Genomic DNA, 23,159 nt, shown 5'->3' on the forward strand with positions numbered 1-23,159 from the left:
GATCGATGCCTCCTTGTTTCTGGTTCTGTTCTTGTTCATCAGTCTATGTTGTTCATCATTTCCCCTAGATGAGCGAAATCATGTGTCACTAGAGATATACTTATAAGAATTGAATGTGTGACGAGCAATAATAGTTATGCTGACAGGCAAATGAATCAGTCTGTAGTGAGTTTCTTTCTGGACCAACAGTTCTTTTGAGACCCAATATCAATGTCCACCAGTTCCTTATGAGTACATGTCGGCACTGACCCCTCAGCTCTGGATGGTGGACAAATGGTGGTAATGCAGGTCCGACTCCCTCTGGTTTGGTCTCGGCCGGATCCAGGGGCACGGCTTCACCCGGATCCAGGGGCCCACGGCCTCACCCGGACCCGGGATCCAGCCTCACCCGGATCTAGGGGCACACGACCTCGCCCAGACCCAGGATTCAGCTTCATCCGGACCCAGGGGCGCATGGCCTCACCCGGACCCAGGGGCGCGTGGCCTCTCCCAGACCCAGGGTCGCGTGGCCTCACCCGGATCCAGGGGCCCACGGCCTCACCCGGACCCGGGACCCAGGCTCACCCGGATCCAGGGGCCCACGGCCTCACCCGGACCCGGGACCCAGGCTCACCCGGATCCAGGGGCCCACGGCCTCACCCGGACCCGGGACCCAGGCTCACCCGGATCCAGGGGCCCACGGCCTCACCCGGACCCGGGACCCAGGCTCACCCGGATCCAGGGGCCCACGGCCTCACCCGGACCACCTCATTGTTGTTTTAATTTGCATCTCTCTGATGATCAGTGACTTTGAGCATTTTCTCATATGTCTCTTGGCCATCTGTATGTCCTATTTGGAGAAGTTTCTATTTAGGTCCTTTGCCCATTTTTTAATTGGATTATTTGTCTTCCTTCTGTTAAGTTGTATGAGTTCCTTATATATTTTGATATTAGCCATTTATCAGATGTAATATTGCCAAATATGTTATCCCAGACAGTGGGCTCCCTTTTCGTTTTGTTGATGGTTTCTTTTGCTGTGCAGAAACTTTTTATTTTCATGTAGTCCCATTTGTTTATTTTCTCCTTAGTATTCCTATTGCATTGAGTTTTTTAGTTATAAATAAATTTTGTACCTTATCAAATGCTTTTCTGCATCTATTTATCAGATCAAATGATTATCCTTTCATTTGTTAATGTGGTGTATTACATTAATCTATTTGCGTATTTGAACCATCCTTGTGACCCTGGAATGAACCCAGTTGATCGTGATGTATTTTTTTTTTATGTACTAGTATATTTGATTTGCAGTATTTTGTTTAGGATTTTGCATCTGTATAAATCAGAGATACTGGTCTGTAGTTTTTTTTGTGTGTGTTATGTTTGCAAGGTTTTGGTATTAGGGTTATATTGGCCTCATAAAATGTGTTAGGAAGGATGGACTCTTCAATTTTTTTGAAGACTTTGAGAAGGATGGGTTTTAAATTCTCATTGAATATTTGGTAGAATTTACTAGTGAAGCAATCTGGTCCTGGACTTTTGTTTTTTGGGAAAGTTTTGATGGTTGTTTCAATTTCCTCACTGCTCATCAGTCTATTTATATTTTCCAATTTTCATAATTTAGACTAGGCAGATGATATAATTCTAGGAACTTATCCATATCTTCTACGTTATTGATATTGGTAACATAGTCTTTCATAATATTTTAGTATGATCCTTTGTATATCTATGATGTCTGTGGTGATGTCTCCTCTATCATTTCTGATTTTGTTTATAAGGGTCTTTTACCTTTATTCCTTAGTGAGTCTATCCAGGGGTTTGTCAATTTTATTCATCATTTCAAAGAAACAGCTCTTTGTATTATTAATTTATATAGTCTTTTTATTTTCTATTTCATTCAATTCTGCTCTAATTTTTATTATCTCTTAACTTCTTCTGACTTTGGGTTGCTTTTATTCTTCTTTCTCTACTTCTTTAACATATGATATTAGGTTGTTTACTTGGGATTTCTCTTGTTTCTTGAGATAGGCCTATAATTATATAAACTGCTTTCACTGCATTCCAGAAGTTTTTTTATTTTTTTTTATTTTATTGATTTTTTACAGAGAGGAAGGGAGAGGGAATAGAGAGCTAGAAACATCGATGAGAGAGAAACATCGACCAGCTGCCTCCTGCACACCCCCTACCAGGGATGTGCCCGCAACCAAGGTACATGCCCTTGACCGGAATCGAACCTGGGACCTTTCAGTCCGCAGGCCGACGCTCTATCCACTGAGCCAAACCGGTTTCGGCTCCAGAAGTTTTGATGTGTTGTATTGTCATTCTCATTTGTCTCTCTATATCTTTTGATCTCATTTTTTATTTCTTCTTCGACCCAGTCATTTTTTAGTAGTATATTGTTTAATCTCTATGGATTTGTGTGTGTGTGTGTGTTTTTTTTTACTTCCTTTTTGCAGTTGATTTCTAATTTCAAGGCATCGTGGTTGGTATAATTTCAATTTTCTTGCATTTGTTGATGCTATTTTTGTGACCTAACATATGGTCTATCCATGTGCACTGGAGAAGAATGTATAATCTGATGTTCTGGGATGAAAGTTTCTGTAAATGTCAATTATGTCCATTTGGTCTAGTGTTTCATTTAAGAGCGATATTTCTTTATTGATTTTGTTTGGTTGATCTGTCTAGAGCTGTAAAGAGAGTATTAAGGTCTCCAACTATGATTGTGTTTTGATCTGTTTCTTACTTTAGTTCTGTGAGTAGTTGTTTTATATATTTCAGTGCTCCCTGGTTGAGTGCATATATATTAAGAAGTGTTATGTTTTCTTGATGTAGAGTACCCTTTATCATTATAAAGTGTCCATCTTTGTCTATTGTTATCTTGAAATATATTTTGTCAGATATAAGTATGATTACACTTGCTTTTTGTGTGGATGTTATTTGCTTGTAGAATCATTTTCCACCCTTTTAGCTTGAATCTACCTTTGTCTTTGCAGCTTAGATGTGTCTCTTGTAGGCAGCACATGGTTGGATTTTGTTTTTGATCCACATGGTTATTCTGTTCCTCTTTATTGGTTGCACACAGACCATTTACATTTAGAATAATTATTGATGTATGAGGATTCCCTATAGCCATTTTATCTTTTGTTTTCTGGTAGCTCTGTACCTCCATTGGTCCTTTTCCTTTATGTTTCTATATGTTGTTTTTGCTTAGTGTTTCATATTTCTTTCCTCTGTTTCCTCTTTTTTTTTAAGCTATGTGTACTGGTTTGGAGATTTTTCTGTGTGGTTACCATTAGGTTTATAAATAATAAACTTAAATATACACCAAAGGTGTGTTTTTTTTTCTTTTGAGTGAGTCTGATCTTCATCCTCCTTTACTAGTTCAGATCTTTACCCACACCCCTTTTATGTTTTTGTTGTCACAAATTATCCCTGTTTATGCTGTAAGTATTTTGGTGATCTTATTTGTAGTGGTGTGACCTTATTTTCTTTGTTTGAGGTAGAATAACTCCCTTGAGTATTTCCTGCAATGGAGATTTTCTGGTGATAAAATCCCTCAGCTTCTGTATGTCTTGGAGTGACTTTATTACTCCTTCATATTTAAAGGATATTTTTTTCTGGGTATCTTACTCGTGGCTGGTAATTAATCTCTTTTTGATGTCTGAATATTTGGTTCCAATCTCTTATAGTGTTTCTGCTGAGAAGTTATATGAAATTCTGATGGGTTTTCCTTTGTAGGTCATTTCCTTCTTTTCCCTGGCTGCTTTGAGAATTTTTTCTTTGTCATTAATTTTTGACAGTTTTAATACAAAGTGCCTTAGAGAGGACCTCTTTAGATTGAAGTAACTAGGTGTTCTGTTTGATTCTTGGATCCTATGATCCAAGAATCATTCCATAGGTTTGGGGAGTTCTCATCCACTATTTGTTTGAATAGATTCTCTGTTCCCTGCTCCCTCTCTTCCTCTTCCAGAATGCCTATACTTCTACAATTGCTTTTTCTGATGGAGTCAGATAGTTCTTGTAGGGTTCTTTCATTTTCCTTTCTGCCCAGGTCTCTCTTCTCTCCTCTGTGCCATTTCTATCTTCATTATTCCTAATTCTTTCCTCCATCTGATTGCCTCTGTTTTCTATGCTCAGTAGTTCACTCTTTTTAAAAAATTATATATTTTTATTGATTTCAGAGAGAAAGGGAGAGGGAGAGAGAGACTGAAACATCAGTGATGAGACAGAATCATTGATACTGAGATCAAGCCTGCAACCCAGGCATGTGCCCTTGACTGGAATCAAACCCGGGCCCTTCAGTCTGAAGGCCAATGCTCTATCCACTGAGCCAAACCAGCTAGGGCTCAGTAGTTCACTCTTAATCTCCTTGATTGCATGCTTCATTTCCAAGATTTCTGATTGGTTCTTTTTTAAAGCTTCAATCTCTTTGGTAAAGTACTCATTTTGTCCACTGATTTGTTTTTTGAGTGCATTGAATTGCTTGTCTGTATTTTCTTGCATCTTGTTGAGTATTTTCAGAACTGCAATGTTGAAATCTCCATAATTTATATCACATTTCCATGTGTTCCAGGCTATTTTCTGGAGATTTTTCATGGTAACCTTGTTACCATGGTTATTCATGGTATTTGCTGTTCTCCTTTGCCTAAACATTTATATCTGTCTACTAGAGGCATGGTGCACGAATTTGTGCATGAGTGGGGTCCCTTGGCCTGGCCTGTGGGATCGGGCTGAAACCAGCTCCCCAATATTCCCTTAGGGGTTCTGGATTGCGAGAGGGTGCAGACCAGGCTGAGGGACCCCACCGGTGCATGATTGGGGTTGGAGAGGGATATGGGAGATTGGCCAGCTGGGGAGAGACCACGGGAGGGCTCCAGGGCGTGTGTGGCCCATCTTGCTCAGTCCCGATTGGCTGGACCCCAATCTTACCTACCAGTTGAACATTTGCCCCCTGGTGGTCAGTGCACGTCATAGTGAGTTCTTGAGCAGCCTTAGGATATCATTAGCATATTACACTTGGATTGGTTGAAGGGCCGACCGGCTGACCAGACACTTAGCATATCAGGCTTTTATTATATAGGAATATTTATGGCTGATAGCAGCTTCCTCTGAACAAGTCTTTCTATGATTTTTCCAGTAGATGGTGCTGAATTGCAAGATTTTTTACCTCTGTGGTCTTCCAGTTTTGACCTCCAGGGCTTCCATAAGACAGTTCAGCTGTGTTGTGTGTGGGTGTGGTTTATTTTGCCCCTACTGTAATGGTGACCCCTGACCTCCATTGGGTCCCACCCCAAGCATCCCATGTGGGGATCAGTCACAGAGGGAAATAGCGGTTCTACTGCAATACCTCTTGGTTTACCGATAATATGCTCCTCGACCTGACTCCAAGGGCAACAGGAGGTGAATTTTGAGAGTTCAAGTATGGTTCTGTTTCTTTGTCTGAAACAGCACTGTCTAGCCTGACAGTGGAGAGCCACATGGCAGAACCCCTGTGCTGTGTCAGGCATCTGCTGGCTCAGTCACTGTCCCCTCCACTCACTGCTTGTCCTGCTGAACTGCCCCCTACAGCTCTTTGTTCCTCCTGGCCGAAGAAAGTGCCTGCTACTGCTGTTTTCCTCCTCTCTCCAGGCCCAGCCTTGAGGTCCGGCTACAGGGCTGCATTTGTGAGCCATCGGTGCTTTCCTCCCTGCTCATATCCCTGTTTATTCCTAGTTGCCCACCTTTAGATGTTTTAATGTGCGAATCTCTCAGGCATGCCTCTGTATTGAGCAGGGAATTCTTTGTTGAGTTATAGTTGGTTAACTTGTTATAATTTCAGGGGAAGAGGCCAAGGGGATCTCTCATGCTACCATTCCTCTGACATCTATCTGTGTAGTTTTATTTTGTAACTGTTTCTTCAATGTAGTGGCTATGAAATATAATAGGAGTCTGGAGGGTGAACTAACACCTACTTCCCTGAGAGCAGACAATATTCTTGAATACCTAAATCAGTATTCACTGAGTTCCTTAACTCATTCAAATCAAGGAATGATAAACTCCCACCGTGCTAGACATAAGTTTATTTTTATAATATTCATGAAAGTAAGAACATGCTAAGACAGTGAATAGTTAACACAAAAGAAAATGCTTTCAAACACTATAGAGGTAAACATTTAACTATGCAATTAAAAATTAGAGATACCCACCTGACCCTGGTCTCTGCTATTCTAGGGGTGAAATTATTTGTTTATTACAGCAGGAAATTTAATAGTCACATCCTTATTATTCTAGAAAAAATAGGATTTTAAAATTTTGAAACTAGATGGGACTTAAAGAACTGGTCTAACTTCCTTCTTTTACAGACGAGGAAACAGCAGGAAGGAGAGGTTAAGGTAATTTGCTGACTCTAGTTAATATTCACAGCACTACTCTTAACTAAAATGTTTATTTAAATTATTTGCTGATTCAGCCCTAGCCAGTGTGGCTCAGTGGATAGAGCATCGACCTACAGACTGAAGGGTCCCAGGTTCGATTCTGGTCAAGGGCACATGCCCGGGCTGCAGGCTCGATCCCCACTGGGGGCCGTGCAGGAGGCAGCCGATCAATGATTCTCTCTCATCATTGATGTTTCTAGCTCTCTCTTCCTCTTCCTTCCTCTCTGACATTAATAAAAATATATTAAAAAAATAAATAAATAAATTATTTGCTGATTCAGAAAGACCCACTATATTTGAATTAATGCACCTTTCTTTATGAACATCACCTTTTTAATGAAGAAACATTACCCAAAATGAAACAAACAACCTACCACACCAGTGTTTGGATGCAAAGTTCCTGTTCAGATCTGTTCCAGTGCAACGATTGTTTTCATGAACAGAACGGTTCTTTCTCCACATTCGATTCTAAGTAAACAAGATACAGATAACCAGTGTGGCCATGTTTGTGGTTTAAGGAAAGACATGACTTTTCAAAAAATATACACTGAGTGGCCAGATTATTATGATCTCTGAATATTATATTAGGGGCCTGGTGCATGAATTCGTGCATGGGTGGGGTCCAGCCAGCCTGGCTAGGGAGAGGGGACATGGGCGGTTGGCCGGCCTGCCTGCTGATCGAACTCCTGGTCGAGGGGACAATTTGCATACTAGCCTTTTATTATATAGGATATACACCGAGTGGCCAGATTATGATGCGTTCAGAGATCATAATAATCTGGCCACTCAGTGCATATTTTTTATTGATTTCAGAGAGGAAGGGAGAAGGAGAGAGGGATAGAAACATCAATAATGAGAGAGAATCATTGATTGGCTGTCTCCTGCATGTCCAATACTGGGAATTGAGCCCAAAACCTGGGTGTGTGCCTGGGTTGTGGGAATCGAACCATAACCTCCTGGTTCAAAGGTCATGCTCAACCACTGAGACACACTGGCCGGGCAAAACATGACTTTTAATGCCTAAGTGGCCAGGGTATATTTCTCTCCTGCAATCCCATCACTTCATCCTGTCCCTTTCTTACGGCATTCTTTTTGCACAGCTCCTGTTTCTATCCAGGTCTCAATCACATTAATTCAAACTATTTTAGTTTAAACCGAAAAAAATAATAATATTTGATTAACTTTGACCTAGAGAATTAATATTGTCACTTGGTTTTGGTAGGCTTCTAATTGGCCTTTTTGTTTGGTCTTATTCCTTTAAAGTAATTTTATTCATTATTGAGTTCCTTATAATAAAAGTAAAATAACTTTGTGTTCCAACTCAAATTAAAACTATGAGTCATGAGTTTCTTTTTTTTTTAATTGAAATATATTTGACATTTCACATTGCATAAATTTAAGGTGTACAGCATGTTGATTTGATACATTTATATATTATAATATGATTACCATTGTAGGGATAGTTAATACCTCTATCACACCATATGTCATTTCTTTTTTGTGGTGGGAATAATCAATATTTAGTCTCTCAGCAAGTTTGAAGATTATAATACAATACTGTTGAGTCTTGACTTTCAGTGCTTTTTAAAACTAAATTCAACATTTTCTAAAAGCTACAGGAGCTAGAGCTGGGAAGACTTCTGTAGCCTGATGGCGCCTTTGGTTGTACTGATCTGACTCTGGTTGTAAACATAAAGCAAATCCCCCACTGTATTCTTGAGGTAAACTAGAAAATTTGATCAGGTTAATAGGTGCACAGCCTTTAGGTCTAAGGTTGGGGTGATGTGGCACTCTTTCCCCCTATTCTCACCAACTCTTCTACCAAGCCTCTCATTCTGCTTCCAAACCCTGGCCTGTGGTTTGGTAGCAACACTTTCTGTGAAGAAATTAGGTTCTTGAACTGCAGGGACTACTAGTTGGCAGAGTTCAGACACAAAGGACAGCTGAAAAGTAGAAACATCTAAAGGGTGGTTAAATTCCACTGTGATTCTGGTGAAGGCATACATTTATTATAACATCATCTAGATGTGATCACTTATTGAACACTAAATTAGTATTATGTGCTATGCTAGGTATTTCTCATTTACTTAGTTTAGGATTTGCCCACCCCCACCTGAAAACTTTTATTCATAGTATTCCTCTTACTTGATATGATTTTTTCATCAATCTCCATTCTGATCTATTCTGCACAAATTAACTCCAACATGAAATTATTCCTGTGCAATCCCATATGTTTCTAATCTCTGCACTTTTCTAATTCCCTGTAGTGTTTACATGTGCTACTCAAGTAGGTTTCTCTTAACCGATATATGCTCAGTTATGTTTTATGTGCCCCTCATTAAATTAGAAAAGAATGTATATCATAGTGCTTGAGTAATTTTACATGAATGATGATACTTATAGATTAGAAAAATTATTGATAATGGTTTCCAATAGAGGTGAGATTGATCAGGATACTCATGCTCATGATTGAGTTAAAGTGTAGTAAGGTTTAAATTCACATATCATTAGAATAAAAGTTCAATTAACTCTGTTTTAAGTCTTGCAATTTATGATTTTACAAATAAAAAATTCTATTTAAAGGATTCCTAGTAAGAATAAATGGATCTAGGCATTGTGCATCAGTGGTAACTAATATCTCAAAAAGAGTCACAACTAGATATTATACACATCCTGATCTGAGAACACACTATCACAATGAAGTAGTCTTGCCAAAAAAGTTAATTCTAAATCTGATTAAGCTCACAGAATCCAAACAGCAATTTTTAGAAAATACAGGAGACAGAGGAATAGGTTAAATTGCAACATGGCAAAATGCAACTAGCAAATTCAGACAATGGGAAACGTTTTTTGTTCAATGAATAAATTGCAAGGAAGAGTGAGAGCATGACCATTTATGGATTACAATAGAATTAAAAGACATATAAATCAATCACAGCATATTAGGCTTATTTGGATCCTGAATCAAAGAAATTTATTTAAAAGTTATTATGTAATTGGAATTTAAAATATTGATTGAACCTTTTATTTTAAGTAATTATTTTTAATTTTTAGATATATTTCTACTGTGGTTATTTTTTAAAGAGCTTTTTTAGAGATGCATACTGAAATATTTATTGATGAAATGATATGATGTCTGAGATCTGCTTTAAATAATATGGGTAAGGCAGAAAAAAGTTGAGTATATAGATGAAAATAGATTGGCTTAAGGTGATTATTTCTGAAGCTGTCTGACAGGTACATAGGAGTGAACTATAAAATTATTTCCACTCACATAAGGTTGATCTTTTCTGTAATGAGAATTATTATTTTTTTCATAATAAAATTATTGTGTCAAGATCCAGGATTTTATAAATAATTAATCCAGTGTATCAAGTATCCCCAATGGGGGCAAGTTTTTTCTTTGCCTTCACCTACCGTTTTCCAAGTGTAGTCATAACCATCCACATTAACTACCGGCATAACATAGAAATCCACCTGCCTCAGAAGATTGGTAAACAGATTTTCTTCCCCAGATAATTGAGTTACCTACAAATAAAACCAAGTGTGTTAAATAATATCTCTTTTAAGTTCTTCTAAACTTAGTCTGTTTCTTTTTCCTTTTTAAAAAATAGTTTTTATTGATTTCAAAGAGGAAGGGAGAGGGAGAGAGAAATAGAAACATCAATGATGAGAGAGAATCATCTATTGGCTGCCTCCTGCATGCCCTCTACTGAGGATGGAGCCAGCAACTCGGGCATGTGCCCTGACCTGGAATCAAACCATGACCTCCTGGTTCACGGGTCGAAGCTCAACCATTAAGTCACACCAGTCAGGCTAGTCTGTTTCTTTTATGTGTCCCCCTTCCTTTTTAAAAATCATTTAGCATGTTTAGATTTACAAATTTAACTTTTAGGAAGAGTATCAATTCCTAGAAAAACTAGGATACTTAGGATACTTAGCTGCCAATGGTGGTAAACTCCTTGGAAATGAGACAAATGGTCTTCCTATTAAATGGAGGCAGAAAACAGAACCATACATTTTATAAAATTTCCTTTGAGAAACAAAAAGAATTATTTATTAAATCCATAAAGCCCACTACAAAGATTTAAGGAAGCAAAAGCCTAGATATAGTTTTTTTCAGTAATCCATATCAATCAGAGCTTTAACTTTGTCTTATATCCAGGTAGGACTACTGTAGTGATATTTTCTACATTGTCTTTGTAGCTTTTGGAGCTAAATTTTTGCTATAGTAGCAGTATGTTTTCCAAGCATCAGATCATTTGGCTTTAAAATCAGTGGTAGCTTTTCCTAAGTAGTGGCTATGAGTTTCCTAATAGGCATTACCTGACACTGCTCATTTGCTTTAGACCCATACCTACCTTAGGGTCACATTTTCCAACATGATCCAATGACATCCTCATTTGATGACTGAAAAGTGCACCCCCAAAATAACCAAATATAAAGGCAGAATAACCACAAAGACAAATTTCAGCTGGTTAAAGCATTGCTTCTAGGACTAAGCTTGGGTTTAAACACACTATCACAATGAAGTAGTGACAACATTGTTATACTTTAATTTGTGGATTAGTTTACAATTATTTGTTGCTTTAAACTTTACTCAAAAACAACTCAAAAGATGTTTTTAAAATATATTTTTATTATTGACAAAAGAAAATGCCTCAGATCCTACCTTAGCTATAGCAAAAGCTTTACCATTTTCTCTTTTTAAAATATTATTTTCATATTCTGCTAAAACAATCATGAGTCATGTTAAAAATTTTTGCAATGGACAACCACTTATGAAATATGGGAGAAAGGAAAGCTAAAGTACAAGGTTTTTTTTAATCTACTATGGGTCAGAAATGAAAGCTTAATGAGAAGGAAGCAAATTTTATAGAATAAAAGAAGAGATCTTTTCAAGAGTTGAGCACTAGTAAAATACATTTTTATGCACTAAATTTGTAAATTTATGTTGAAGTCATGTTTCAGTATTATCATGTTTCAGTATTAACATAGCAGTTAATTATCAGAAAAAGATTAGAGACCTCATTTATTTTAAAGTGATAAAGCATTTATCATTTTAATTTCTACAAAGTTTGTTGAAGTTTTAATATATGCGGCACAGTAGGTTTCTTTGTCTGCCTCTCTCTCTATCTCTTTCTTTGGCTTAAAATTTATTCCCTCACAATTTTGTAGGCCAGAGGTCCAAAATCAAGGTGTTAGCAGGATTGGTTCCTTCTTGAGGTTCTGAGGGAGAATCTGTTCCATGACTCTCTCTTAGTTTCTGGTGGTTGTTTGGCATTACTTGGCTCATAGCTACATCACTACAATCTCTGCCTCCATTGTCACATGGCCTTCTTTTTAAAAATTTTATCCTTATTGTTGAGAGTGTTACAGATGTCTCCCCTTTCCCCCCATTGCCCCCCTCTACCAGGTTCCCACCCTGCCCCAGGCCTTCACCGCCCTATTGTCTATGTCTATGGGCAATGCATATGTGCATATAAGTTCTATCACATCACATACCATTTCTTTTTTTGTGTGGTGGGAATAATCAATATTTAGTCTCTCAGCACATAAGAAGATTATAATACAACTAGAAGCCCGGTGCACGAAATTCGTGCACGGCGGGGGGTTGTCCCTCAGCCCAGCCTGTATCCTCTCCAATCTGGGACTTCTGGCTCCCAACTGCTTGCCTGCCTGCCTTCCTGATTGCCCCTAACCGCTTCTGCCTGCCAGCCTGATCACTCCCTAACCACTCCGCTGCCAGCCTGGTTGATGCTTAACTGCTCCCCTGCCAGCCTGTTTGCCCCCAACTTCCCTCCTCTGCCAGCCTGGTCACCCTTCACTGCCCTCTCCTGCAGGGTTGATCACCTCCAACTGCCCTCCCTTGCAAGGCCGGGTGCCTCCCTTGGTCCCTCTCAACTGCCCTCCCTTGCAGGCCGGGTGCCTCCCAACTGCCCTCTCCTACTGGCCATCTTGTAGTGGCCATCTTGTGTCCACATGGGGGCAGGATCTTTGACCACATGGGGGCAGCTATATTGTGTATTGCAGTGATGATCAATCTGTATATTACTCTTTTATTAGATAGGATAGAGGCCTGGTACAGGGGTGGGGGCCAGCTGGTTTGCCCTGAAGGGTGTCCCGGATCAGGGTGGGGGTTCCCTTGGGGTGTGGGGTGGCCTGAGCGAGGGGCCTGTGGTGGTTTGCAGGCCGGCCACACCCCCTGGCAACCCAAGCAGAGGCCCTGGTATCTGGAATTTATTTTCCTTCTACAATTGAAACTTTGTAGCCTGGAGCGGAGCCAAGCCTGCTGCTCCCTCCTGGGCGGCAGCCATTTCTGTGGCAGTTAATTCACCTTCTACAATTGAAACTTTGTAGCCTTAAGCGGGTGAGCAGAGCCAGGGTGTGCAGAAAGCTTTGCTTCCCCTGTTGCCGCCGGCAACCCTGGCCTGCTCTCTCAAGCTCCATTCTGCCGCCATTTGTTTGAATTTGTTTACCTTCTATAATTGAAACTTTGTAGCTTGAGTGGAGGCTTAGGCCTGCAACGGCTATGGAAAGCTTGGCTTGCTCTGTTACCTGGGAAACCTTTCTCTCTGTGGCTGTAGCCATCTTGGTTTGGGTTAATTTGCATACTCGCCCTGATTGGCTGGTGGGCGTGGCTTGGCTGGTGGGCATGGCTTATGTAGCGGAGTGATGGTTAATTTGCATATTACCATTTTATTAGAGAGGATACTGTTGAGTCTTGAGTTTCAGTGCTTCTTAAAACTGAATTCAACATTTCTAAAAGCTACAGGGGCTAGAGCGGGGAAGACTCTTCTAGTTTGATGGCTCCTTTGGTTGTACTGCTCTGACTCTGGATTGTAAACATAAAGCAAATTCCCCACTGTATTCTTGAGGTAAACTAGAAAATTTGGTCACTGTGGCTAAGACTTCCAGTACTATGTTGAACAGGAGTGGTAAAAGAGAAATTGCTGTCTTGTTCCTATTCTTAGGGAAAATGGTTTTAATTTTTGCCCATTGAGTATGATGGGTTGTAGGTTTGTCATATATGACCTTTATTATGTTAAGGTATGCTCCCTTTACCCCCCCCCCCCCCCCCCCGCTTTGCTGAGAGTTTTTTATAAAAAATGGGTGCTGGCCCTAGCCAGTTTGGCTCAATAAATGGAGCTTTAGCCTGCGTACCAAAGGGTCCCAGGTTTGATTCCGGTCAAGGGCATGTACCTTGCTTGCAGGCTCCTCTCTAGCCCAGGCCCTGGTCAGGGACATGCAGGAGGCAACCAGTTGATGTGTTTCTCTCACATCGATATTTCTCTCTGTCTTTCCCTCTATTCTACGCTCTTTCTAAAAATAAAAAATGGTACGGGATTCAGTCAAATGCTTTTTCTGTGTCTATTAATATGATCATGTGATTATTATCTTTCAGGTTTTTTTTATGTGATGTATCACATTTATTGATTTGCGTTTAAGAGAATGTGAATAATGTACTTACATAGCCTATGAACCACAAGCAGAAAGCAGGAGAGATCCATTCTCTGGCATGGATTCCACAGTCAATCCAAATAGCATTTTTGGCTGCTTGTTGCTTTTCAGAAACCTGCCCAAAGAAAATAAAAAATAATAACAAGGATCCTCAGGATAATTTTCATTTATTTAGGGCTTATATTTTAACTAGAGGCCCAATGCATGAAATTTGTGCAAGAGTACGCCTTCCTTCCCCTGGCTGCCAGCACCGGCTTCCCCCTGTCACCCGGGACCCGGGCTTAACTCGCAGCCCCGGCTTCCTCCGGAAGGTTGTCCGGTTTAATTAGCATATTATGCTTTTATTATTATAGATCCTTTTAACAAATATATGACATATGCACTAGTCTCTGAATTACTTTGAGAATTCTGAAGGAAAATTTAAAGCTGGTGAGATTAAAAGTGAAGAGATAAAATTATTAAGATCACATCGCTGGTAAGTGCCAGAATTAAGGATTGAAGCCAGGACTTTTGACTTAAAGCTCTTTTATTCCCCAAACATTTAACTAGTTATAACTAGTGGGAATGTAGAAGTAGAGACCAGAGAACTAGTGCTTTGGGCACTTTCTTCACACATCATTAGAAGTAAACGGGTATGTGTTGGGTAGGCAGCTTTCTGTGGGAGGTGTGGAACAAAGAAAGGCTTGAGAAAGGGGGGCCAGTAGGCTATTTCCCCATTTCACACAAAAAGAATCACACATCTAACTTCACACAAACTTGTCACCAATATATCTGTGGACAGTAGGCTTGTTCTGATTCACAGTATTGGGGGGGGGGGGGGAGGGCTAGTGCATGATGTCAAGTCTCTGGAAAAAGAGACATTTTTCCAACCTTTCTTTCCTCAGTGATAGCCTTTGATGTCTTCAGCAGAATTCTCAAAATCATCTCAAAAAAAAAAAGAATTATATTTCACTTGTTTTTAAAAAATAGTTACAACCCAATTTTAGAGTATGGAGAGAAGGGAGAAGAGTGTTATAAAATCAAACAAATATGTGGGGTTGAAATTTCAAAATAAGTAAAGAGAGAGTTAGATTTTTAAATTGCCACCTGCACCACCCAAGTAGGATTTTCTTGACTAACTTGGAGATAGCAATATTCAATGAGAAAGCAAGTGAGAAATTCACATTCACTGTCTGTGAAAGGTTAAATTACTCAAGGAAGAGAACTGCCTGGCTGATTTAATCTATTCCATTTAATAGCAAACCCTGAGTTGTCTGAATTAGTTGTCTTCTGTCCATGCTAAGCAAGCTCTGTGGTACTGGTCCTGACACTGGCAAGCAGGAGGAACCCTAGAGACCTACATTATGTCCTTATGTGGGCCTCCTTGGCCAAGGAAGAGTGAGACTAAAGCATGCAAGAAGCATGGTTTTCCCACATGTACATCTAAGTACCAGAAACACAAGTTCCAATGAGTACACACGACATGCTGAAAGCAAATGTCATGGATGGGAAGCCATGATTACAAGGATCCAATCTGAGCAACTCAGTCACCAAGAAGACCCAAAGTTTCATATGTATGTCTTGGGTCTGCACTGCAAGTTTCTTCAGAACAGATTAAAACCTAGAAATCCTGACTCCAAATCTTATCTTTAAAGGATCAAAAGGCTCACCTATCACAATTTAGATAATGTTGGGAAACTAAATGTAAATTAAATACTAGTAAATAAAAGATTTTTTCCAATGATTAATTTTTTCCAGAGCTTTTTTTAAAATTATATATATATATATATATATATATATATATATATATATATATATATTCAGGGTGGGAAAGTGGTACAAAACAGAAGCACATAATTATAAATTATCAAGAAAGAATTAGTATGGTTTTATGGCTCCCCCAAATTCTTCTTTGGCCACATTTACTCACCTTTACTAAGGCCAATTTATTCAACTGAAAATAAATAACCAAATGAACTGTGATTGGAGCAGAAGCTATCATATCAACCCTATTGCCAGGACCCCAGCATTTCCCTGGTTCTTATCCTTCCCTGGGTTTGGTTGTTCAGCTTTTTGTTTCATTTTGTTTTGTTCCAAAAACTGCGCCAGTGTCAGTGTTTGTCCAATAACATATTATCTCTCTCTTTTCTTCTTCCTTCGTAAGGCAGTCAGAGGTGGTGGTGGTGGTATAAATAAAACAAGGGCTTGAAAAATAATCCAGACCACACTCCTCACCCTTTATTTTATGACAGTAGGTCTTGAAGTTCGGGAATTTACCTATGTCACATAAAAGAGACAGAGTAGATCCTAAAATTGGGGTTTCCACTCATAGACTAACAGTGCATTAGTAAAGCGGGAAAAAAAAATAAACCCTCAGTAGCTGAGTATTAAAGTGGAGGAACAGTTGTAATACAAATACTTACAGAACTCAAAGAAAAATAATCCAAATTATAACAAGTACCGCTGGAGAATTAACACATCCCCTGGAGTCGACAGATCAATGACTCCCCCATGACATACCTTTAAAACATAAAGTGGACGCTTCTCATATGAGGATCCAATGTGGATTTTTTCAATCATATCAGGATACTGCTCAGTTACAACATCTATCCAAGAATAGATCTATCAAAATGGACATAAGCAGTCAGTCATAGAGTAAGTTCAAAGCATTTCCCTGACCAAAGGAAGCAGACAACATCTTCAAGGGAAGGAGAGCTCTCTAAAACCTGTGTATGTGGAAAGAATGAGGAACTAAAATACTTGGGGCAGGTGTTTCTTCTGTTATTTAGGAAAAATCAATAAAAGTAAAGTTTTGAAAATTATCAAAGTTTAGAGAAAGAGTAGAAAAGTACTGAGAACCATATGACAAAGTAGGAAAAGTTCATCTTTAAAGTATGTCCCCTAAGAGTTATTTTTAAAGGCTCATCACATCAAATCCCTGCCTCTGTGTATGAAATCCTCCTTATCATTCATTCACAAGTTCACTTTTATATTAAAATTTTTTTTAAATTCACTTTTTAAGAGTAACCTAAGGAAGCTCTGGACACTGTCTTTGCACAGGATAAATGATAGTGCCATTATTTCCCACTAGAAACCTGTGAATTCACAAGAAGATCTGTGAAATGATGAGAGGCAAAGGTGTAAACAATCTGGAGGGGAAAACAATTCTCTTCTACCCTGAGAAGGTGTTTGATTCTGGACTTGTCTCCTAGATGACAGTCCAGTGGTACTTGTGATTCCATCAAGATTATAGTGGAAGGACAAATAAAAATCCCAGGCCTGACTTTAGGCTAGTGTCCAAAGATGCTCCTGGGAGGCCTACCTGCTGCCAAACACCAGCGCTGTCTATGTCTGAGGTGCTGGAGATTTAGCCATCAGGGATTTCCTCAGTGGGCCTCTGTTTACCGTGCTACTCTTCTAAGGAATGACTACGTCTGAAAGAACAACTACACACAACTGTTTTGTGTTCCAGTGATGGTTCAGTAGAATTCCTCCCACAGGGGAGGCTGTATTATATGAAGGCAATTTCATAGAAGGCTCTTTATTTCACAATCTAATTGAGGTAATGAAGACAACATCCTTTGAACAACTGTCTTGTTTTGCTATTTGTTTTAAAAAGTATTTTTATGGCTATTTGTTTTTCTCCCCACAGTGGATTACTTACGTCTTCTTAGTGAGAGTCAATGACAAAAGAATACCTCCTGCCCACCTTGTGGTGAGGACTGAAAAAGAGATCAGTGCTGAAGGGGAAGGAGGATTTGGAGGAATTTTCTGAGAGCAAGATTACGATGGTTCCTATGAACCTCCTAGAAAGGACTGGGGGTGGAAGGGAGGAGAGTTCCAAGGCATTTTCTGGAATGTCATTATTATATTGTGTTCCTCCCAAATTCATATGTTCAAGCCCATAACTTCTAGTATCTTAGAATGTGACTATATTTGGAGATAGGGCCTTTAAAGAGGTAATTAAGTTAAAATGAGGCTGTTAGTATGGGTCCTAATCCATTCTAACTGGTGTCCTTATAAGAAGTAAAGGCTGAGACATATAGAGGCACCAGGGATGTGCACATATAGAGAAAAGGCCAGGTAAGGACATAGCGAGAAGGCAGCCATCTGCAAGTCAAGGAGAGATGCCTCAGGAGAAGCTAACCCTGCTGATACCTCCATTGTTGACTTTTAGCCTCCAGAACTATGAGAGAATAATGTTCTGCTGTCCAATCTGTGGTAATTTGTTATGGCAGACTAACACAGTGGACTGTTAAATTTTTGTGTAGCAGTTTCAATAAAAAGGCCCTATTTATTATTTCCTGCTGTTCCTTAGCATGTAGTATTACTCCCAGCAGGTAGAGATACTCTTAGTTATGGACAAAATCCTGCTTAGAGGCAGTTTACCAAATATGATGGTAATTTTCCCAGTGAAAATATCTACAAAAGGATGAGTTACTACCATCAACCTAATTGTAATACTTTTTACCCTCTTCCATTAATTATGATATTTTAATAATTTTCCATCATTGAAGTGAAAATGCTGGTTAAATGAAAATAGTAATTTTGGAGAGAAATGTGATGGCTTACTTCATTTAGTGGGTGATAATTTTCATAGAATGAGGAGGAGGCCCGGGGGCTGATGGTATCATTGGCAGTCTGCTGGCGGATAAGATCTTCCACATCTTCCATCAAGATACTAGATGATAAAACAGATGGTGAGCTGGTTTTCAAAAAGGGCTCTGATTTCCCCACATGGCCCATTGTAGCCACAACAGGTGAGCATGGGGAAAAATCACTAAGAAATCTAACAAGCGAAAGTTCATCAAGGTGAAAACTATACCACCTAACCTTATGCTGAGCTGAAATTCACAAACCTTCTTGGTAGAGCACATATGGACACTGGAGAGAAAGTGATTTCTATATGGTCTGTTTTCAAGGCCTCCAAAATCTCACCCTTTCCCTATTATTATCAACATTTCTCAATTGTGCTTCACCAGTGTCTTTTATGTGAACATATAGGTTAGTGGACAGCTTTCTTTAATCCAGAGTAATATTGTATTATTCTATTTTCAGTTAAAAACCAAGGAGAAGAAGAAAGCTTTTTGTCTTTATTTTTCATTGTGACAATTGTTGAACTATACCACATGTTCTGCATAGCCAAAGATGATCAAATCTCTAGAGAAATAGAAGCACAGGAATAGGGTAGGTATGGTAAAGTCATCTTATTTAATGTCTCTTGAGAAGTGCCACATTGTTAACGAGGCAAACATTTTAACTGAATCAGCCATTTAATTACCTGAGATGAACAAGTTGAAAGTTAGCTATCATTTTAATAACATTTCTTTACTTTTATTGAGGCCAATAGATAAAAATCAAGGCTTTGACATCAGAAAGATCTGGGTTCAGCTCCTAGCTCTGCCATGTTCTAGCCAATTGACCTAGAGAAATTCATTTGTAAGTTTGAAAAACATTTTCATCTGCAAAATGAGGAGAGTATTTATCTCACAGAGTTAAATAAAGAGTAAATGATACAATGTATAAAAACACCCAGCACAGTTTCTAGAAAGCAGTAAACACCTATAACAAACATCTATACTAATAATAGAGAAATATGCAAATTATCTGTTATAGTGCCACGTCATGACCGGATAAGCAGGCTGCATCCCCGCCCTCTGCTCAGGCAGCTGCAAGGCCAGGGTAGGATAGGATATGATAGGAGGGAATAAGAAAGGAGAGGGAGAGGAAGGCAGGCCTGCATGCAGACAAGCTGAGAGGAGAAACAGAAATACAGAAAGGGAACAAGAAAAAGACGCAGGAATGGAAAAGGGAAGGAAATTCGGGGCTGCACGTGGGAGGGGGTGGCGACCGTGGGGGGGAGCAGGTGAGCCCAGCGAGGGGCGGGGAGGGAGCCCCGCCCAGATGTGGGAGGAGGGTGGTGGCCCCTGGTGCGGGCTGCTGGCGGGGAGGCGCCCACAGGTCTGGGATGGAGTGGTGGACAGTCCGAGGCCTTCTGGGCAGAGGTGCTCCTGCTTCGCGGCGGCAGCAGCAGTGCCCAGGCCGCGTGGGCCTCGGCTACCCTCGCTGGATGGGGTGTCCTGGGCAGGGAATGGGAGCAGAATGGTGGCGGGGAGGCCGGGGAAGGGGGGGTGGTGAACACCTGTCCGGGGCTGAGCCCTGGGCTGGAGTTAACACCCCTCCCCCCCTTGAATGGAAGCTTTAAGAAGGGAGGGAAGGAAGAACTTTATAAAGGAGTCAGTAGAGAGCAGAGTTAAAGAAGGAAAGAGGATGTATGAGTGAACTGTAGGAGCTATAATGAAAATCAAGCATAGTTGTGTACTGGGGACAGATTTTAAAAGTAGGAGTCAGAAAAGAAAAAATAATTAGGCAGGTAGATAGATAGATATTAAAACAGTGGAAGTAAGTAGAGAAGAATGTATGGAAAAGGTAGGATGAGAGAGAAAGAGGGAGGGAAGAAAAGTTTTAAAGGGGAGCCAGTAGAGCTTAAAAAGGAGAATGGGAAGAAGGAAGAAATGGGGCAGGGAGCAAAGCAGGTCTGGGGGATGAAGTGAAGAAAAAAATTAAGGTGGGAAGGAAGGAAAAGGGGAGAGAGGGCAGGGGTAAAAATAAAGGAAAGAAGGAATGTGGGGAGGGAGGGAGAGGAGGAGAAAGATGGGAAGAAGGATGATGGAACAGAAGTAGGAAATAAGGAGTAAAGAAAAGTTTATAAATGATGAGTCAGTAGGACAAAGTGTTACATAAAGGAGAGAGAAAAATTGTGTGAGAGGGAGAAGCCAATAAGGAAGTCAAATACAATTGTGTGTGAAGGGGATAAGATTAAAAAAAGTTAATAGGGGCAACCAGGTCGGCAGGGGAGGGCAGTTAGGGGTGACCAGGCTGGCAGGGGAGGGCAGTTAGGGGGACCAGACAGGCAGGCAGAGTGGTTAGGGCAGGCAGGCAGGCGAGCAGTTAGGAGCCAGAGGTCCTGGATTGCGAGAGGGATGTCCAACTGCCAGTTTAGGCCCGAACCCACAGGGATCGGGCCTAAACTGGCAGTTGGACATCCCCCGAGGGCTCCCGGATTGGAGAGGGTGCAGGTCGGCCTGACGGACCCCCCCCCCCATGGATGATTTCATGTACTGGGCCTCTAGTTATTAATAATTATCATAGAGCCTTCTCCAAAGGTTGCCCTCTGGTGCATAGAAGAGAGCATGGCCTTCATGAAGTGCTAGGGCAACAGGAGGACACTGGCATTTGAACAATGGACACAGAGAGCAGATGTTAGATAGGAGATTTCAAAAGAAAGAGGGCATGAACTCTGAGCAAAAACTGCATTTGATACACTTTAGTCTAGAGGCAGACATTCAGGGATGTTCAATGACCTAGTGAAGGAAGCAAAATCCTCTTTACCAGCTGCTTTTTTGAGAGGTACCACAAAGTCTACTCAAGCGAATGACAATTTTGCTCGCCAAGTCTGGGTATACATTAGAAGAACTATAAGAAGGAAGGAATTAGGAGGACCTATAAGAAACTACACAGATCATTGAGTCTAACAATCATTTTGAGATAAGGGAGCGAGGTCATGAGAGGTTAAACCACTTGTTCAAGGTCACAGAGTCAGCTACTTGGGCTTTATCACCAGTCTATTTTGGAGATCTAACATAAGTATTTATTTTTCCAAGAAGCAATTGTACCATCTGCTAGTCATATGCCTCATGGGTGCTTATAATAACTATTCATTAAAAATTAAATGATGCTTACCTGAATGGAATTCTGCTCTCTTGTAAATGGGATTTCACATTGATTATATCAACTGCATTCACAAAAAAATGGACTTCTTTTGCTTTTGCAATAAAGTCAGCTGTTACTGGCTGCCACAGAACAATCTGCAGTTTTAAGTGGAAAAATTGATAAAACAAAAATGTTGTTCATGTTATTCTCATCTGCAGCTAATCTCATAAAAGTGTATCTATAAGGAGAATCCTATCTAATAAAAGGGTAATATGCAAATTAACCATCACTCCATCACAAAGATGGCGGCACCCATAACGGCCAGGGTGCTGGACGCTGGCGTCGTTGCAGGCTGGGCTGAGGGACCCCCCCTGCCCATGCACAAATTTCGTGCACTGGGCCTCTAGTCTTATATAATAAAAGCCTAATATGCAAATTGACCGAATGGCAGAACGATCCATGGAACGACTGGTTGCTATGACGTGCACTGACCACCAGGGGGCAGATGCTCAATGCAGGAGCTTCCCCCAGCCCGCAGGCCCCAGGCCAGCCAAGGCGGGTGCCAGCAGGGGCCCTCTGATCATCCTGCTGGTCGCCCCGCAGAGGGAGGTGACTGGTGGCAGGGGGTGAAGGTGGCCAGAGAGTGGGAGGTGGCAGGTTGCAGGGCCTGGCCGGCGAGCAGGCTGGTGGGGTGGGGCTTGCCGGTGAGTAGACAAGTGCTGCCCCCGATCACCCCACCGGTCGCCTTCTGCAGAAGGTGGGGGGTGGGGCCTGCGAGAGTGCGGTACCAGGCCGGCCAAGATGGGTGCCAGTGGGGGCCCCCTGATTGCCCCACCACAGGTCAACCTTAATCATGGGCCAGGCCTAGGAACCCTACCTGTGTACGAATTTCATGCATCAGGCCTCTAGTGAAAATATGATTCCTGGCCACTGGTCCTCATTCATATATATGGCATTATAATCTTTTGTTTTGTGTGGAGCTTGTTTTATTTTTCTCTGCAATTTCAGTTGCTAAGGAGGGCCTAAAACATGGTAGGTACTCAATAAATATTTGATGAAACAATGAATGAAGGAGTGAATGAATATACTTGAGGCACAACTGTATAAAACTGGATGTGTACTAGTATGTCAGATGCTTAGAAGAGAAATAAAATTTTGTACAGAAAGTTGATTAAATGGTGATTTTCTTTAATTAAAAAAATCCATATTCTTGATGTAATCATCATATCTGTGTTCCCATTCTTTAATCTAATTATGAGCTTTGGTCAATATCTTCCAAAATTATTCACATTTTTTCCCTATTTCACTGCACTTTTTCAAAGCACTTTCACACTCATTTCCTGTGATCATTATAGTAATAGTTTGATATAGACCCAGCAAGTATTATTCTTTTCACTATTCAGGTGGAGAAATTAAGGCTCATAGTTAACTTGTCTAAAATCATACACTTAGGAGTGGCAGACTAAGAACTAAAATCTAAATCTCTGATGCTTCCTTTGGTGGTATTTCCTCTGTCCACAATGTGTTGGCTATGAAAATTCACTGCTCAACTCTTCTGTTGGGAGAAACATAGTTAACTGACCTCACCAGCTGTTCCTGCTCTTGATCCACCAGAGA

The 23,159-nt window shown here is 40.5% G+C and overlaps 1 protein-coding gene across 2 annotated transcripts in view; it reads right to left on the minus strand.

The window, feature by feature from the left end:
• The window catches only part of CPB2 (carboxypeptidase B2), a gene marked incomplete at both ends in the record, with an annotated part of 66,885 nt that overhangs the window by 15,978 nt on the left and 27,748 nt on the right, over positions 1 to 23,159 (minus strand). The window contains 6 exons of one of the 2 annotated variants that reach the window (XM_079778552.1): positions 6,764 to 6,857; positions 9,807 to 9,917; positions 13,861 to 13,965; positions 16,350 to 16,451; positions 18,402 to 18,510; positions 21,573 to 21,697. In XM_079778552.1, the coding sequence (XP_079634678.1) occupies positions 6,764 to 6,857; positions 9,807 to 9,917; positions 13,861 to 13,965; positions 16,350 to 16,451; positions 18,402 to 18,510; positions 21,573 to 21,697 (646 nt within the window). The remainder of the gene's footprint in view (positions 1 to 6,763; positions 6,858 to 9,806; positions 9,918 to 13,860; positions 13,966 to 16,349; positions 16,452 to 18,401; positions 18,511 to 21,572; positions 21,698 to 23,159) is intronic. The other variant, XM_079778553.1, reaches the window with a different exon arrangement.

This window comes from Cnephaeus nilssonii (genome assembly GCF_951640355.1).
Source record: "Cnephaeus nilssonii genome assembly, chromosome: 8".
In the NCBI taxonomy this organism is placed as follows: domain Eukaryota; kingdom Metazoa; phylum Chordata; class Mammalia; order Chiroptera; family Vespertilionidae; genus Cnephaeus; species Cnephaeus nilssonii.